Source organism: Hypanus sabinus, chromosome 7 (assembly GCF_030144855.1).
Source record: "Hypanus sabinus isolate sHypSab1 chromosome 7, sHypSab1.hap1, whole genome shotgun sequence".
NCBI classification, from domain to species: domain Eukaryota; kingdom Metazoa; phylum Chordata; class Chondrichthyes; order Myliobatiformes; family Dasyatidae; genus Hypanus; species Hypanus sabinus.
The window spans coordinates 73,542,411-73,560,624 of NC_082712.1; the positions used below are offsets into that span (position 1 = coordinate 73,542,411).

At 40.5% G+C, this 18,214-nt stretch overlaps 1 protein-coding gene across 1 annotated transcript in view; it reads right to left on the bottom strand.

Annotated features, from left to right (window-relative positions):
* Nucleotides 1–390: 390 nt before the first annotated feature.
* LOC132396870 (ADAMTS-like protein 1) overlaps nucleotides 391–18,214 on the bottom strand; it is a 58,450-nt gene continuing 40,626 nt past the window's right edge. Inside the window, exons 9-11 of the mRNA XM_059974887.1 lie at nucleotides 10,897–11,006; nucleotides 7,485–7,705; nucleotides 391–4,090 (exon numbers count right to left, since the gene is read on the bottom strand). Coding sequence (XP_059830870.1) covers nucleotides 3,984–4,090; nucleotides 7,485–7,705; nucleotides 10,897–11,006 — 438 coding nt within the window. The 3' untranslated portion in view covers nucleotides 391–3,983. The remainder of the gene's footprint in view (nucleotides 4,091–7,484; nucleotides 7,706–10,896; nucleotides 11,007–18,214) is intronic.

Here is an 18,214-nt window from a genome sequence, read left to right on the forward strand (position 1 = left end):
TGCAATCAACAACTGCCTCACCTCGTCCCGTTACCGCCGAAGCCCGTAGAGCCAAAGCCCTTTCACTCTGCTGCCTCTCACTCCGCTGCCCGCTGGATATGGCTGCCTTCTTTTTAAACTGTTCGCGCTCAACAGGCGGACGTCACGCATCTGCGCAGTCTGGCCTCTCTCTTCCCCCCAAGAACTCAAAATGTCTTCCCGCTGGAAATCCTTAGGTGCTCTCCCGCTGCCTTCTTGTTCCCAGCCTCTTTTCCCACTCCCTTATGCAGGTTAGGGTCCAGGGATGAAATACTAAACATTTTAACTTTAGACTCAACCCTAGCTCAGCTGTTCTTTGTTTTTTTGTGTGGCTATAGAGTGCATTTTTTAATTTTGAACAAATAAGTTAAAGCTGATTAAACATGTGTGTTTTTAGTATTGGAAAAGCACAAAATGAAACATTGTACATTTAATAAATTTGATCTCAAGTAGGCTTAGTACAAAAAAAACATAAATAGGCTTCTTGAATGCAATCTCAGACTTTATCCAGCAACACTGACATTAGAGAAGTGTCACTGGGTCCTTGTCACAGGATAAGACTAAAGTACATTCACAAGGAATTCAGTCAACTGATCTGGAAGCTGTAACGGCACCTGTGACCCAGATTTGAACTCAGGAACATAAGTCATTATCAGTGAGATACCTAATCCATGTTTCCTCTAAAGTTGGTCATGGAGTAAGACCTGCTCCAATGAAATCCAATATCATTTAATCAAATGAACAAATTCTTCCATAATACCAAGTAATGTTCCCTCGGTATACTGTTTCTGATGAGTAAATATTTGCCCTAGAGGAAACATGGGATTATGCACATGACAAGTCTGGCGAACCAGTTATCAATAGAAAGAAAATAGAAAAATAACAGCCCAATACATTGAGAATATATTACATATGAAACTTCAGCAGTGAAACATTAAACAAAGATTGCAAAGGTACTCATTGGAAGTGCTATTAAAATGAAAAATACAAATTTTCCAGCAAGTAACAGAAAAGGCTTTGGTGATAAGACAACGAAAGTTCCACAAAAGTAGTATTTTCTAGACAAAGTAACATAGAATTAAAGCATATTGCACATTGTCAACAAGACTTTCTAATAAATAGTTACAAAGCTTATTTTACAAAGGTCTGATTTTAAATTATACATACATTTAAACAGCTAGCTAGCTTAGACAACAGACACACATAGCTGAAATAAGAGCTACTCTTCCAGGTGTGGAAAGGGATGATAATAATTGCTCTACAGACTACAGTAACTGGCCTGGCACATGATTGTAAGAAGCAGTATTTTTAACAGGTCATACAACTGATATCCTAATCTTGGACACATGAAAATAATGCTGAAATGAGCAGTCTCACAATAACTGTAAATCTGCTTGTGAATTACACTGATTAGATAAAGGGCACAGTGTTTTTAAAACATTTCAAAGTGCCTATATTTTTCAAGAAGAAAGAGAGCATAACATGGAGTCAGAAACCATTCATCCAGCTTGCATTATTAGTCGAGACATTTGATCATCTATAAAGACTGTAAATCTATCTCAATGAGGACAGATGTGATAATAATGTGATGCATTTTACTGCTCAATGAAGTGATGCTTTCACAATATTGAGTTCCTATTCTGCCACCAAGTGATGAGTGAAAATAGAAGACTTCCTTGTAGAGAATCAAGGACAACCTTCCTGGGTCACTCTTATACCACTGCAGATATTAGCACTGACTTTTAGTTGAAACAGTTTGTGGCTTGGGGAGATCTCTGTGTTGACAAGAATATGCAAATATATTTTCATCATAAAGTGTATTAAAAATCCAGCTACTTAGAAGCTGGTGTATAATTCAGAATTTTCCACCATTTTCCCCAGAGTACATTTTTTGGGGGGGGGGGGGCAGGAAGGGTTTCATTTATTTTCAGTTTTGAACATTGGTGCTCTGAATTGTTGTGGACTACTGGAAGTGAAGTTGTGGCTCAGCCATGGGTTGTGGTGAGCTGTCTCTGAGCCCCTAATGCCATTTGCCTGCAGTCTTGGTTGGCTGGAAAATGATCAGGCAATGAAAAGCAGAAACTGGAGGTAAAATGATAAAGGACAAGAGATCGGCTCAGATAAATAAGTGCGAACATTTTAATATAGCTGACCAGAGCAAAATCAGGTGCTACAACAGTATCTGATGTAGAGTATTGAAATAAAAACAGAAAAGATGGGAACAATGAGGGAAATTAATTCAATGAAATCATTTGAACTTAACCAGCGATAGCAGGGCTATTTTGTTAAAACTCTGGGTGGAACGCAGTTTATTGTCAAAATGTTTTTTAACTTTCCCATTGACTGCTGAGGCATGCCACGTGTTCTTGAGGTGGAGGGACAGATGTTGGTGCTTTCTGCACTCGCTGTTCCTCCCACTTGCCTTTTAGTCATTGAATGTTTAGTTTTCACAACTTTTTGCCATTATTCCTTTGAGTTTGTATATGCTATTCTGAAATTTTGGATTTTTCCACAAGTTTGACCTGCTTTCAGTGTTGCATAGTTCAGTGTAGTTGAATCCAAGCTCCTTAAGAGTGGATACACAAGTCGATAGGGTGGTTAAAAAGGCTTATGAAATGCTTGCTTTTATTAATCAGGGAATTAAGCTCGAAAGTCAAGAAGTTATGTTACAACTTATAAAACTGCACTCAAAATGCTGGAGGAAGAGTTTACCCTTTTCCATAGATGCTGCCTGGCCTGCTGAGTTCTTCCAGCATTTTGTGTGTGTTGCTTGGATTTCCAGCATCTGCAGACTTTCTCATGTCTGGAGTATTGCATACAGTTCCGGTCGCCCCACTATAGGAAGGATAGAGACAGTGTCGAAGAGACTTACCAGGATGCTGCCTGGTTTAGAGGGCATGTGCTGTCACAAGGTGCTGGATAAACTTGTTTTTTTCTCTCTGGAGCACCGGAGATCTGATAGAGGTTTCCAAAATCATGAAAGGCATAGATAGAGTGGACAGGAAGTATCTGTTTCCCAGGGTGGAAATGTCCAACTCCAGAGGGTGCATTGAGGGTGAGAGGGAGTAGGTTCAAGGGGGATGTGAGGGGTAAGTATTTTTACTCAGAGACTGGTGGATGCCTAGAATTGCTGCCTGGTATGGTGGTACATTTGAGGCTTTTAAGAGATGTCTGGATAGGCACATGGAGGGATATGGACATGGTGTAGGCAGGAGGGATTAGTGTTTGAATGTTTTTGATTTGCTTTCTAGCTGCTTCAGCACAACATTGCGGGCCTAAAGGCCTGTTCCTATGCAGTACTGTTTGACGTTAAAATATATTTCACTTCTAACCTTAAGAGGATCGGGATCCATGATCAAAAATTGCCATGAAGAAATACTTCATTATTTGGTAAGATCTGTGACAGGTGTAAAAAGGAAGTAATAAGCCATTGCCTTCTCTCTTTCTCTCCAAAATGCTGGATTTCTTTCCCAGTGCAGCTCAATACCATGAGTTACCTTTTGGTCCTTTTACTCCTATTGTACCTAGCCAGTGTCTTTCTATAATATAGTTGGGTTTCTTTGCACAATTCCACAAAAGGCCTGAGCAGAAATTCCTACCAAACAGCCCAAGCAGAATGTTAATACATTTCCCTTGGGCAGTGAGAGGAAAATTAAAGAAGGTGGTGAATATCTTTCTCAAAGTCATACAGGTGCTGTTGTCCAGCGTCATCGTCAGTGCAACAAAAGCACTTACTCAAAAGGCAATAAAGGAATGTACAGTGTGTCTAAATAAACTGTAACAGCTGTATTGGCAGCAGACAGATTCTTGTCTATTCAAATGCCGACACACTCTTCAATCATCATCTGTCCTTCAGAAATAAAAGCACAAGCAGCACTTCTGAAATTTCAAAACAATGAAACAAGTTCAAGTCTGTTCTGCCCGTCGCTTCATTGCTTCAAAGGAGTTGTAAGGTGGCGCCATCGTCAGATCCCACTGCAGGATTCACAACAGCGTAGTTTGTACTGAGGCAAGAGACAGAGTCTTAGTCGCTTTACCATTTCACAGTATCGGGTTGTGTCTCTGCATTCCGCTGTGAGGGAATGAAACCATAAATTATACATAGTTCCAACCTCTCTCACCACAAATGCCAATAAATCACTGTGTTTGCAGAATAGTGGTACATCATTTGTAGTGAGTTTCCAAAACTGCCAAGGAATTTATTAACAAAATTCTGAAGGACCGGAGATTAGCATGCCAACTGTTCAACCCCTCTCTAAACACTGACTGATCTGCTGTGTTCCTCCAGCATTTTCTGTGTTTTGCTGATGAGGTTAGTTCTTACTGCTTGAACTGTGAAGATTGCAACAGGGGTCAGTTTGGGAATTCATCAGTTCTGTTCACATTCCAGGATTCGTTTTCTGTATGTAGGTGAGTGTTAAACATAGAATTGGGTTATGTTGTCAATTCTCCAAATTGAATTGCTTCAAACATTTGTACAAAATCTACAATTTATTTTATAGTCTGGAATTCTGGGTCTGTCACTTGTAGACCACAGGACCATAAGACGTAGGAAAGAATTAGCCATTCAGCCCATCAAATCTGTTCCACCATTCCAACACGGCCGAATTATTATCCCTCTTGGCCCCATTTTCCTGCATTTTCCCCATAACCTTGGATGCCCTGTCTAATCAAGAACCTATCAACATATGCTTTAAATAAACCCGAAAACTTAGCCTCCATAGCTAATTGTGGCAATGATTTCCACAGATTCATGATCCTCTGGTTAAAGAAATTTCACCTCATCTCTGTTCCAAATGTACATCCTTCTACTCTGAGACTGTGCACTCTGGTCCTAGACTCGCCCACAATAGGAAACATCCTCTCTACATCCACTCTATCTTTGCCTTTCTATATTCGATAGGTTTCAATAAGGATCACCCTTATTCTTTTAAACTCCATCAATTACAGACCCAGAGTCATCAAATGCTTCTCATACATTAACCCTTTCATTCCTGGAATAATTCTTGTGAACCTACTCTGAACTCTCTCCAATGCCAGAATGTCTTTTCTTAGATAAGGAGCTGAAAACTGCTCACAGTACTATAAGTATGGTCTGGTTTGTCCAATGCCTTAAAAGCTTCAGCATTGCATCTTTGCTTTTATATTCTAGTTCTCTTGAAATGAATACTAACATTGCATTTGCCTTCTTTACCACTGACTCGACCTGGAAGTTAACCTTTAGAGAATCCTGCACATGAATTCTCAAATCCCTTTACAGCATAGATCTTTGAATTTTCTCCCTGTTTAGAAAATAGTCTACACCCTTATTTCTTCTGCCAAAGTGCATGATCAGACACTTCCCTACACTATATAATGAACTGCAACATCTTTACAACTACTGAAGTCAGGCTAGCTGGACTATAATTTCCTTTCTTTTGCCTTCATTCCATCTTAGAGTGGAGTGATATTTGCAATTTTCCATTCCTCTGGAACCATTCCAGAATCTAGTTATTGTTCAAAGATCATGACTAATGCATCTGCAATCTCTTCAGCCACCGTTTTCAGAACCCTGGGTGTAGTCCATCTGGTCCAGGTGACTTGCCTACCTTCAGAACTTTCATCTTCCCAAGTGTCTTCTCCTTAATAATAGCAACTATACTCAATCCTGCCCCACCTCCCCGATACTCTGGCATACTGTACGAGTCTTTCATGGCAAAGACTTAAGCAATATACTGAGTTTGTCTGCAATTTACTTGTCCCCCATTACTACCTCTCCAGTGTCTTTTTCCACTGATCCGATATCCACTGTCACCTTTCTTTTACTCTTTATTAACCTGAAGGAACTTTTTGTATCATCTTTTATATTATTTGCTAGCTTATTTTCATATTTCACCTTTTCTCTCCTTATAGCATTTTTAGGTGCCTTCTGTTGGTTTTCAAAAGTTTCCCAATCCTCTAGCCCCACTGTTTTGCTCTATTATATGCCCACTCTTTTCCTTTTATGCTACTTCTGACTGGCCTTGTCAGCCAGAGTTATGCCATCTTGCCATCAAGAATACTTCATTATCTTTGGATGAATCTATCCTGCGCCTTTCGAATTGCTCCCAGGAACTCCAGCTATTGCTGTTCTGATGTCATCCCAGATAGAGTCCATTTGGCTAGCTCATCTCTCATGCATCTGTAATTCTCTTTACTCCACTGTTAAATACTGTAATCCACTGTTTGTAGAAGATATTGCTGAGCTGGAGAGTACTGATGGAGGCATTTAATTCTGGGGCTCAGGATTCTCAGTATTCAAGGAAGAAAAAGAATGCTTTTCATTGTAGAAAACTAAACTGAATGAGACCTAATCTAGTTGTTCCATATATCTGGAGTAGACAATCTATTCAACTGTTAATTTTGAAATTTCCAATATCTGCTTAGTGGTTTTACATGGAGCTGGAGTACGAGATGCATGTGCCTGTTGGTGGTGTAGTGGCATCAGCACTAGACTTTGAGGCAAAAGGTCCTAAGTTCAGATCCAGCCAGGTCCCAGTCTGGCCTGGCAATCTACTCCTGTATCTTTCCATGCTATGATTTGATGAGTTCCATGGCATCTTATGTCAGATCTTTCATCTGCTGCCAATTTGTGTAAACTAAGTGTGTAAAAGTTTAACATCACTAAGTACAGTGCCTGGCTAAACTCATTGTCTTTTCATTTAATCAATTGTCAAAGTTAGGATCCCTGCAGGGAGCAGGATTCCTGTTGTACTGTTAGGATGAGGTGAGTACACAGATAACCCCAAGATACTAAAATGTCTTCCCTTGTGAGCCCCTACTGTATCTCTGTGACTTGGTAAAGTACTATATGCGGAGTTATTTAAGTATTTTCTTTTAATACTTAATAATTTAATACTTAATAATTTAATACTGTGCTCATTATACTTTACTCCAATACTGTAGTTCTTGTTCTACACAGGAAAATTAATGTGACCAGATAAAATGAAATATAAATCTTCACATTAAACGCAACACACAAAGTGCTGGAAGAACTCAATAAGTCAGGTAGCATCTGTGGAGAAGGGGGCAAGTCTCGACTTGAAATGTCAGCTGCCCATTTCCCTCATAGGCGCTGCTTGATCTCCAGCACATCATGCATTGTATGCATAAATGCATTTGGTCAATTTTTGCCATACAGTTTCCAGTTTTTCTTTTACCCGTAACATTGAGAGAGGTGGAGGCAGCCTAGCGAAGTTCACATATAAATGGCATGTGAATTCTGTTCCTCTCTGTCTCGCCAACACTCTCTCTGTAGGAAGAAAATTCTAAACTCAGTTAGAAGCCTGAACTCCCTGAAAAGGCAGGTCTGTAGTACCAAACTCACCCATTAAGTAATCAATTGTCTGAACTTGCTCCTTGAAGTAATTTTGAACAATACTTTCTCATTTGCCAGCAGTGTAAACAATATAACGAACAGGGTTCATTATTCCTGATTCTGGACTCACATTTTTCACATGGGATGATGTTGCACCTCTGCCAGTTCACTGGCCTCTGCTTCCACAAGCAGAGCTGCTCTCTTGCTTGCCTGTTTGTGCGTAAATGCACACACTCGACCCGCCTGGACTGGAATCCGTAATTCCCACAGGAAGATGTACAAGGCGTCCAGGAACTACTCCGCCACTGGACTGTGCAGACATCTGAGGTACAGTTTCGTTTGCTGGCTGGTCTAAGTTCAACAAAATCCATTAATGGGAATGTTAACAGGTTAATCGACACTAGCATTTACTGCTCTTTGCATCATAGGACAAGCAACCTCTGCCTCTGATAACAACAACCAATTGTGCACAGTGCCCTGGGGTGCTGGAACCTTGACTGAATCACCTGCACAGCAAGCAACAAGGATATCAATCCTGAGAGAATGCACTGGATAAACACAGGCTCCCAGAATCGGACCCAAAAATCAAACGACTCCTTCCCAATGCTACTAAAATTAGGAAGCTCTGATGAGACCTCATCAGAAATTGTACCAACATTTCAATTGGTAATTGGCTTATCAGGCATATGTGAAATTTGCTGCTTTAATTTCAGATTAAATTCTTAAGCAGCTTTAAATATAATGATGCACTGTGGATGCCCAACATCGATTTAAGGCGATGCAACCCTTGAAACCAACATATTAGATGCTGAATATATTTTAAAAAGAATATGTCAATTCTGTGTGCTCCAGCATTAGAGGACCCAAGGGCACTTTATAAAAATGCTTTCATTTAGATATCCTTTTATCATGATGAAATACTACAAGAATGTAACTCAAGGAACTACTTTGAAAATTCATTCATGGGTAATCACAGGGAAATAAATTAGGAAAGCTAATAAAAAGGAAGCCTTTTTCATCATCTCAAGGCACATCAAATGCACTACAGCCAATTTTATTTTTGCTGTGTAGTCACCATTACATGTTCATAGTGAAATAGAAGTAAGACAAGAAATTTTTTTCGGTTCTGTTAGATGAGGATGCGAGCAAGGTGGGAGAGGGGTTGAAACAGCTGACCTGTATAGAGTCATAGAAAAGTACAGCACAGAAACAGGCCCCCTTGCCCATCTAGTCCATAGTGACCCATTTAAACTGCCTACTCCCATCAACCTGCTCCAGGACCATAGCCTGCCGTACCCCTACAATCTGTGTACCAATCCAAACTTCTCTTAAATGTTGAAATCAAGCTGACATGTGCCACATATATGACTCACTCTCATGACTCTCTGAGCGAGGAGGATTCCTCCTATTTTCCCAATAAAATATTCACCTTCCTTAATCCCTGGCTTCTGGTTGTAGGCCCGCCCAAGCTCAGTGGAAAAAGCCTGCTTGCATTTACTCAATCTATACCCCTCATAATATTGTATACATCCACCAAATTGCTCAGTTTTCTACTTTCTGAAGAATACAGTCCTAAACTACTCAATTTTTCCTTGTAACCCAGGTCTTCCATACCCGGCAACATCCTTGTAAATTTTCTCTGTACTCTTTCCACTTTGTTTTCATCTTTCCTGTAGGTAGGTGACCAAAGCTGCACACAGTATTCCAAATTAGGCCTCACCAGTGACTTATACAACTTCAACATAGCAGCTCATCTCCAGTACTCTACTCTGATTTATGAAAGCCAATGTGCTGAAAGCTTTCTATATGACCCTATCTACCTGTGATGCCACTCCCAACAAATTCTGTACGTTTTGTTCTATTGCACTCCTTAATGCCCCACTGCTTGCTGTGTAAGACCTTCCCTGGTTGGTCCTATCAAAGTGCAAAACTTTGTATTTGTCTGCATTGTTCCATCTGCCATTCTTCATCCCATTTTTCCAGCTGACGCAGATCCCTCTGCGAGCCATGATAGCCTTCCTCACTGACCACTACACCCCCAATCTTGGCGTCATCTGCATATTTGCTGATTCAGTTAACCAAATTCTCATCCAGATCACTGATATAGATGAAAAACAACAAAGGACCCAGCACCAATCCCAGCGGCACACCACTAGTCACTGGCCTCCAGTCAGAGAGGCAACCCTCTGATACCTACCTGTCACTAAAGATGATTTAAATATCTCTGCTAGGGCCCCAACAATTTCTGTACTTGCCTCCCATAGGGTGTGAGGGAACACCTGTCAGGCCCTGGGTATTTATCCACCCTGATTTGCCTCAGGGTAGCAAACACTTCCTCTTCTATAATCTGTACAGTGTCCATGAAGGTGATGATGCTTTGCCTGGCTTCTATAGACTCTGTGTCCGTCCCTGAGAAAATACAGGTGCAAAGAATGCATTTAAGGTCTCCCCCATCTGTTTTGTCTCCACACATAGATTACCATTCTGGTCTCCCAAGTGACCAACTTTTCCCCTCACAATCCTTTTGCTCTTAACATATATATACTCCCTCACCTTGTCTGCTAGAACAACTTCATGCCTTCTTTTACACTTCCTAATTTCTTTCTTGAGTGTTCTCTTGCATTTCTTATACTCTATAAGCACCTAATTTGTTCCCACTTGCCTATACCTGTTATGCACCTCCCTTTTTCTCTTAACCAGGGCCTCACTATCTCTTGAAAACTGAAGTTCCTTACACTTGTTATCTTTACCTTTTATTCTGACAGGCACATACAAGCTTTGTACTCTCAACACTTTGATTTTGAAGGCCTCTCTCTTACCAAGTATACCTTTGCCAGTAAACAGCCTGTCCCCATCCACAGCTGGCAGATCATTTTTGAAACCATCAACACTGGCCTTTCTCCCATTTAGAAGCTCAACCTGCAGACCAGTCCTATCTTTCTGCATATTTACTTTGAAACTAATGCCACTGTAGTCATTGTATGCAAAGTGTTCCCTGAACAAATTTCTGTCACCTACCCTGCCTCATTCTGAACACATTTGACAACCTTTATCCATCTAGTCCCTTTACAGTAAAGGATTCCAGTCAATATACGAAAAGTTAAAATCACCTACTATAACAACATTATGTTTCTTGAAACAGTCTGTGATCTCTTTACAAATTTGTCCCTCTAAATCCTTAGGACTGTTGCATCATCTGTAATATAGCTTCATTAATGTGGCCGTACCTTTCATGCATATCTCAAAGAAAATGCAACACTTCTGACAGTATAGCACTCCTGCAGCGCTAACCTTCGGACAAAGCACTGCTCTCTATACTGCCTTAGTGAAATGCGCAGTGAAATGCTCTTTTATTATCACCTTTTTGCCAGTACAGTATAGGCTTTACCAGGCAGAGGAATGGTTCGGCACAGCCAAGATGGGCCAAAAGGCCTGTTTCTGTGTTGTAATGTTCTATGGTTCTATGTTTTAAAGTATTGCTTTGAATGAAAGATATATACAACTCTTATATTCTGTCACAAATCTCAGTATAAGTATGTTACCTTATGCTCCCGCTGCAATGCTGAGAAGGTAACCTGGACCCATTCTGTGCCTGGCAGACAACATGGCGATACTGGGTGCCAAGCCTCAGCCCCACACACTGGCTATTGCACTAAAGAAAAGAACACCTTTTGTCATGATTTATTTCAGGCTCATTCCAATTACTCATACCTTTACTGGATTCTCAGTACAAACGAGGTTCTTCTCCGAGTCCATCCTTCCCATAAGAAGAATCAAAAGTTAAATGCAGGTTGATTAATATCTTACAATGTGAGTAGAGGAACTGTTAATGGAGGAAGAGTGGGAGATTTTAGTCAGATTTTTAGTTTAATGCCGTGGTTCCATGCATATGTGAAATTATGAACAAATGTGATTTTCATCTGGTAGTGTTAAAGAAAGAATGATTCAGATCATGGTTGATGTAACTCTGTTCCTATTTTGATGTGTCTGTATAAGTCAATCTTAATTGTAAGTTTCAAAGTTAACATTGGAGTACAGTATGAAGGTGCACAGATCAGTCGCTGTTATTCTGGTGAGGATAAATTTGTAAAATAGGTGACACTCGAGTACACTAGGGACAGGCTTATCATACACAGGTAGTATCAGTGAGGATATGTTGTTGCTGTATAACACTGGAACACAAATCCGTTGTAAAACACTGGCATGCTGTACCAATGAAGACTGATCTGGGACTATGTCATTCTGAGGTACCGTATTGGTGGGGACTGTATAATATTGGGATACAGTATTGGTGATAGAGGTCTGCCCCTGTATAGCAACATGGTACAAGTTACTGCTGGGGCAGGTGTGTGTTATATAATACTGGAACGGAGTAAAGGGGGAAGAAGTTTGATTCGTATAGTGACCGGTTTGTCTCTGTACAACACTAGGGTAGTTGTTGCCGTAAACGCCAGCAGCATAGCAAGCAGTAACTAACACTGGGGTAAAGGAACATCTCTACATAACACATTGCAACAGGTCCCCGTTGCCACCAAACTGCCATTTCAACAATCATTTTAAAAGATTGTTACATACACACTGGGCAGTGTAGTGGTTAGCACAACGCTTTACAGTGTCAACAACACAGGTTCATTTCCTGCCACCATCTGTAAGGGGTTTGTACGTTCTTCATGCGACTGCGTGGATTTCCTCTGGTTGCTTCAGTTTCCTCCCACAGTCCGAGGCGTACTGGTTGGCAGGCTAATTGGTCACTGTGAACTGTCCCATGATTAGGCTAGGGTTAAATCAGGGATTACTGGGTGGTGTGGCTCAAAGGGCCAGGAAGGCCTATTCAATGCTATATCCCAATAAAAAATAAATAAATCATTTGATTTATTATCTCTGCCCAACTTCCCTCCCAAAATATGCTCTTGGAGAAGGCAGGGTATTAAGACTGCAAGACCATAATATATAGGAGCAGGAGTAGGAAATTCGGCTCATTGAGTCTGCTCCATCATTCAATCATGGGCTAATCCAATTTTTCTAGTCATCCCCACTCCCCTGCCTTCTCCCCATACCCTTTGATGCCCTGGCTAATCAAGAACCTATCTATCTCTGCCTTAAATGCACCCAATGACTTGGCTTCCACAGTCACTCGTGGCAACAAATTCCACAGAATTACCACAGATTCCACAGATAAAGTAATTTCTCTGCATCTCTGTTCTAAATGGACATCTTTCAATTATGAAGTCGTGCCCTCTTGTCCTAGACTCCCCTACCATAGAAAATAACTTTGCCATATCTAATCTGTTCAGGCTTTTTAACATTCGGAATGTTTCTATGAGATTCCCCCCTCATTCTCCTGAACTCCAGGGAATCCAAGAGCTGCCAGACGTTCCTCATACGATAACTTTTTCATTTCTGGAATCATTCTCGTGAATCTTCTCTGAACTATCTCCAATGTCAGTATATCCTTTCTAAAATAAGAAGCCCAAAACTGCACACAATACTCCAAGTGTGGTTTCACGAGTGCCTTATAGAGCCTCAACATCACATCCCTGCTCTTGTATTCTATACTCTTAGAAATGAAAGCCAACATTGCATTCACCTTCTTCATCACCGACTTAACCTTCAGGTAAACCTTTAGGATATCTTGCACAAGGACTCCCAAGTCTCTTTGCATCTCTCCATTTTGAATTCTCTCCTCATCTAAATAATAGTCTGCCCATTTATTTCTTCCATCAAAGTGCATGAGCATACGCCTTCTAACATTGTATTTCATTTGCCACTTCTTTGCCCATTCCCCTAAACTATCTAAGTCTCTCTGCAGGCTCTCCGTTTCCTCAAAACTCCCCGTTTCTCCACCTATCTTTGTATCATCAGCAATTTTAGCCACAAATCCATTAATCCCATAGTCCAAATCATTGATATACATCATAAAAAGCAACTGTCCTAACACTGACCCCTGTAGAACTCCACTGGTAACCGGCAGCCAGCCAGAATAGGATCCCTTTATTCCCACTCTCTGTTTTCTGCCAATCAGCCAATGCCCCACCCATGCTAGTAACTCTCCTGTAATTCCATGGGCTCTCATCTTGCCAAGCAGCCTCATGTGCGGCACCTTGTTAAAGGCCTTCTGAAAATCCAAGTACAACACATCTACTGTATCTCCTTTGTCTACCCTGCTTGTAATTTCCTCAAAAAATTGCAGGTTAGTCAGGCAGGATTTTCCTTTCAGGAAACCATGCTGGCTTTGGCCTATCTTGTCTTGTGCCTCCAGGTACTCCGTAATCTCATTCTTAACAATTGATCCCAACAACTTCCCAACCACTGATGTCAGGCTAACAGGTCTATAGTTTTCTTTCTGCTGCCTTCCACCCTTCTTAAATAGCGGAGTAACATTTGCAATTTTCCAGTCATCTGGTACAATGACAGAATCTATGAATTCTTGAAAGATCATTGTTAATGCCTCTGCAGTCTCTCTAGCTACTTCCTTCAGAACCTCAGGGTGCATTCCATCACGTACAAGAGATTTATCCACCTTCAGACCATTAAACTTTCTGAGCACCTTCTCAGTCATAATTTTCACTGCACACTCTTAAATGTCCAGTATACTGCAGACATCTTCCACTATGAAGAATGATGCAAAATATGCATTCAATTCCTCTTCCATCTCTGCGTCTCTCATTACAATATCTCCAGCGTCATTTTCTATTGGTCCTATATCTACCCTTAACTCTCTTTTACTCTTTATGTACTTTAAAAAAAGCTTTTAGTATCTTCTTTGATATTGCATGGGAGCCTGTGGGATTCCCATATAAAATGATAACTACAAAGTATAGGTTCCTGAGGATGGGTAAGGGGAAAGATCCAAGTGCTTGAGTTATGAGAGTGGGAAATATTTACTATCTGAGAGGACAAAGTGACTGGCTAGTTTTTAAAAATCTTTGCCTTTACTTTGATTTTCTGAATGGCTGGCAAGTCTGGCTTTGGAGTTCACTTCATTTTCATTCACAATAGCCCCATTACTGATTCCTCCTAACCAGCTTCTTCTTCCCAATATTGTTGAGTTGCTTTTGGTACCTCTTGAAAGTTTATTTTCATACTCTTCTTATAAGTTTTATCATTTATTCTGTCACTTTAAACTGTTACTTTGTACCAATTTCTGTACCGGATTTTGCCTTTTTGCATTCAATTTGTGTTGTCCTTTTCCTTGCTATTTACAGGTGCTCCTCCGCCAACATGTCACACTTATGGCTCACTCTACACATGGCACCACATGTAGATAGGGTCTTGTCTTAAAGAGAGCTTTTGGCATGTTGGCCTTCATAAGTCAATGTATTGAGTATTGGAGTTGGGATGTTATGTTAAAGTTGTATAAGATGTTGCTGAGGCCTAATTTGGGGTATTGTATGCAGGAAAGATATCACTAAGCTTGACAGAGCGCAGAGAAAATTTGTAAGGATGTTGCTGGGACTTGAGGACCTGAGTTATAGGGAAAGACTGAATAGGTTAGGACTTCATTCAATGGCGTATAGGAGAATGGGGGGTGAGATTTGATATTATACAAAATTATGAGGGGTATAGATATGGTAAATGCAAGCAGGCTGGGTGAGACCAGAACTGGAGGTCATGGGTTAAGGGTGAAGAGTGAAATCTTGAAGGAGAACATGAGGAAGAACTTCTTCACTCAGAGGGCGGTGAGAGTGCGGAACATACTGCCAGCAGAAGTTGTGGATGCGGTTCGATTTCAATATTTAAGAAAAATTTGGGGTGAGTGCATGTATGGGAGAGGTATGGAGGGCTGGTGCGGGCTGATGGGAGTAAGTGGCATATCAGTTGAGCATGGATTAGATGGGCAAAGGGTCTGTTTCTGTGCTACAGTGCTCTGTGACTCTATGTCAGAAGTATAACCTGATTTAGTATTACATTCATTTTTTAAACAACATCTGCTGATCTCCTGGGGCTAGTTTACCATAAACACTCTCTACTTCATTGTTAATCTTGTTAGTCAGCCTTAATCTTGAGACACAGCTATTTTGCATGTTACCTTTTCTAGATCTAACGTCATACTACGACTTTTATTAGGTAAATGTTCAAGCACAGTAAGGGTGTTAACTAAATTTGACTTGTATCTCAGGACAAACTCTATTTAATTTTACCCCTTGCTGGTTGTGGACCATTCTTGCAAACAGCCATTGTGAATACATTCTATTACTCACCACCCTTCTGACATGACCAACTTTGTTCCCTTCACTGGATATGTCCATTGATAAATCAGAAGTGGAATGTCTCTATATCAGTGCCTCTGTGGATAACACTGGAGCATCTCCTAAGTGACAGTTTGACACCTTGTTCTCTGAGTATGAGGCTGGTAAGTGAGAACTTAGGATATTGCTGATCTGATGAGGAGGGCCTGAATGGTATGCTGTCTGGAAATACAGAGCTTTAAGCCCCCAGTCTTCGTAACAACCCAGTTGAAAGTGAAAGGAATGTAAATTATTACTGGCAGTTACTGGTTGGGATGCTTATCAGAGCCTTTATAGATTGCAGTTCATGAACAAATCTGTTCAAGGTTGGACAAGGGGTTTTGAAGAGAATTTAATGCAATTGATGAAGCTGTGTTGGTAGTGAAATATTTTGTTGTGTATTATGTGTCTAAGAAATATAACTTTAACCCCAGGGACAAGAACTAGCAATTTTAAAAACTGATCTTAATGCAAATGGTTGCATTCCATTCCACTCCAATTACTGTAAAGCATGATTATACATATGATTACAATTAGAACATTGCAGGTGAGGAAGCATAAAGAGGCATGAATTCAGATTTACCTTAGGGTAAATTACATTTACCCTTACTTACCCTTAAAAACCACACAAAAATGTCCAAAACAATGTCTGTAATTTCAAAGTTCAATGTAAATTTAATATCAAAGTACTTGTATAAAAGGATTATGAGGAGGATTGGGATTGCTAAATGCACGTTCATGAGCAAGATACTGAAGAGTAACGTAGTTTCTATGGGTACAAATCCCAGAGTGCTGTGGTGCTATGTACATTCCACTCTAACATATGGAAGCGAATGTTAGACAATTCCAAAGCAAAGTGAAGGAATATTCAAAGCTGAAGAAACATAGTTTTTGAGAACAATGATGAAAATATCGTGGAAGGACAAAGTAACAAATGAGGAAGTGTTGCAAAATCTGGAATAAGAAGAGAGCGGACATCATCAATCATGAGATGTCAACTGGAATTTCTGGGATACGTACTGAAGAGAGAGAAGTTCAAACATCTTGCAGTAATGTGAAAAATTGATGGAAGAAAAAGTCATGGTCAACATCACATGTCATTCATGAGTCACATTAAGGGATGGACAGGCAAAGGGTTTGAAGAGCTCATTAGAACTTCTCAGTCAGATAGAAAACCATGATGACCCATGCCATATGAGACTGTGCATAATGCTGATGATGACAACATGTATGTCATTGTATACAACTCTAGATTTGTTTTCTTGCAGGCATACTCGGTAAATCCATAACAGAATCAATGAAAGACAGTACCCAATAGGATGGTCAAGCAACCGACGTGTAAAAGACAGCAAACTGCAAATACAAAATGAAGGAAATAATAGTAAAGAATAAATAAGCAATAAATATTGAAAACATGTATTGAGGAGTCCTTGAAAGTGAGTCTATAGGTTGTGGGAATGTTTCAATGATAGGTCAAGTGAAATTGAGTGAAGTTATCCCCACTGGTTCAAAAACCTGACGTTTGAGGGCTAATAACTGTTCCTGAACTTGGTGGTTTGAGTCCTGAGACTCCTGTACCTTCTTTCTGATGGCAGCAGCAAGAAGAGAGCATGGCCCGGTTGGTAGATGTCCCTGATGATGACTCCTGCTTTCCTGCAATAGTGCTCCGTGTAGATGTGTACAATGGTGGGGAGGACTTTAACCATGACGGTTTGGGCCATATCCACTACTGTTTGCAGGATTTTCCATTCAAGGGCATTGGTGCTTCCATACTGTGCTGTAATAAAACCAGTCAATATACTCTCCACCACACTTCTATAGAAGTTTGTCAAAGTTTTGGATGCCAAACCTTCAGAAACGTCTAAGGAAGTAGAGGCACAGCCGTACTTTCGTCATAATTGCACTTACATGCTAGGTCCAGGACAGATCCTCTGAAATAATAACACCAAGGAATTGAAAGTTGCTGACCCTCTCTACCTGCTTATGGACCTCTGGTTTCCTCCTCATGAAGTCAATAATCAGCTCCCTGGTTTTGCTGACATTGGGTGAGAGGTTGTTGTTGTGGCACCACTCAGCCAGATTTTCAATCTCCCTTCTAAATGCTGATTCACCATCACCTTTGATTCGGCCAATGATAGTGGTGTCATCAGTAAACCCAAATACGGCATTGGAGCTGTGATTAGCCACACAGTTGTAAGTGTAAAATGAGTAGACAGGGGGCTAAGCACACAGCCTTGTGGCACACCTGTGCTGATGGAGATTGTGGAGGAGATGTTGCTATTTACAATGTTAATATAAAAGTGCTAGTTGGCAGTTGGCATCAGCCAAACAAGGAATGTTGACTTCACTCATAACAGAATGATAAATTAGCAAACAATAATCTAGAAATAGCAAATAATCTGTAAAATAATCATACTCCTTTTATATTGAATGATTTATTCAATATAACAATATTTATATTGAAAGCACCAAAATTTCTTGGGGTTCACCTGGCGGAGAATCTCACCTGGTCCCTCAGCACCAGCTCCATAGCAAAGAAAGCCCAGCAGCATCTCTACTTTCTGCGAAGGCTGAGGAATGTCCATCTCCCACCCCCCATCCTCATCACATTCTACAGGGGTTGTATTGAGAG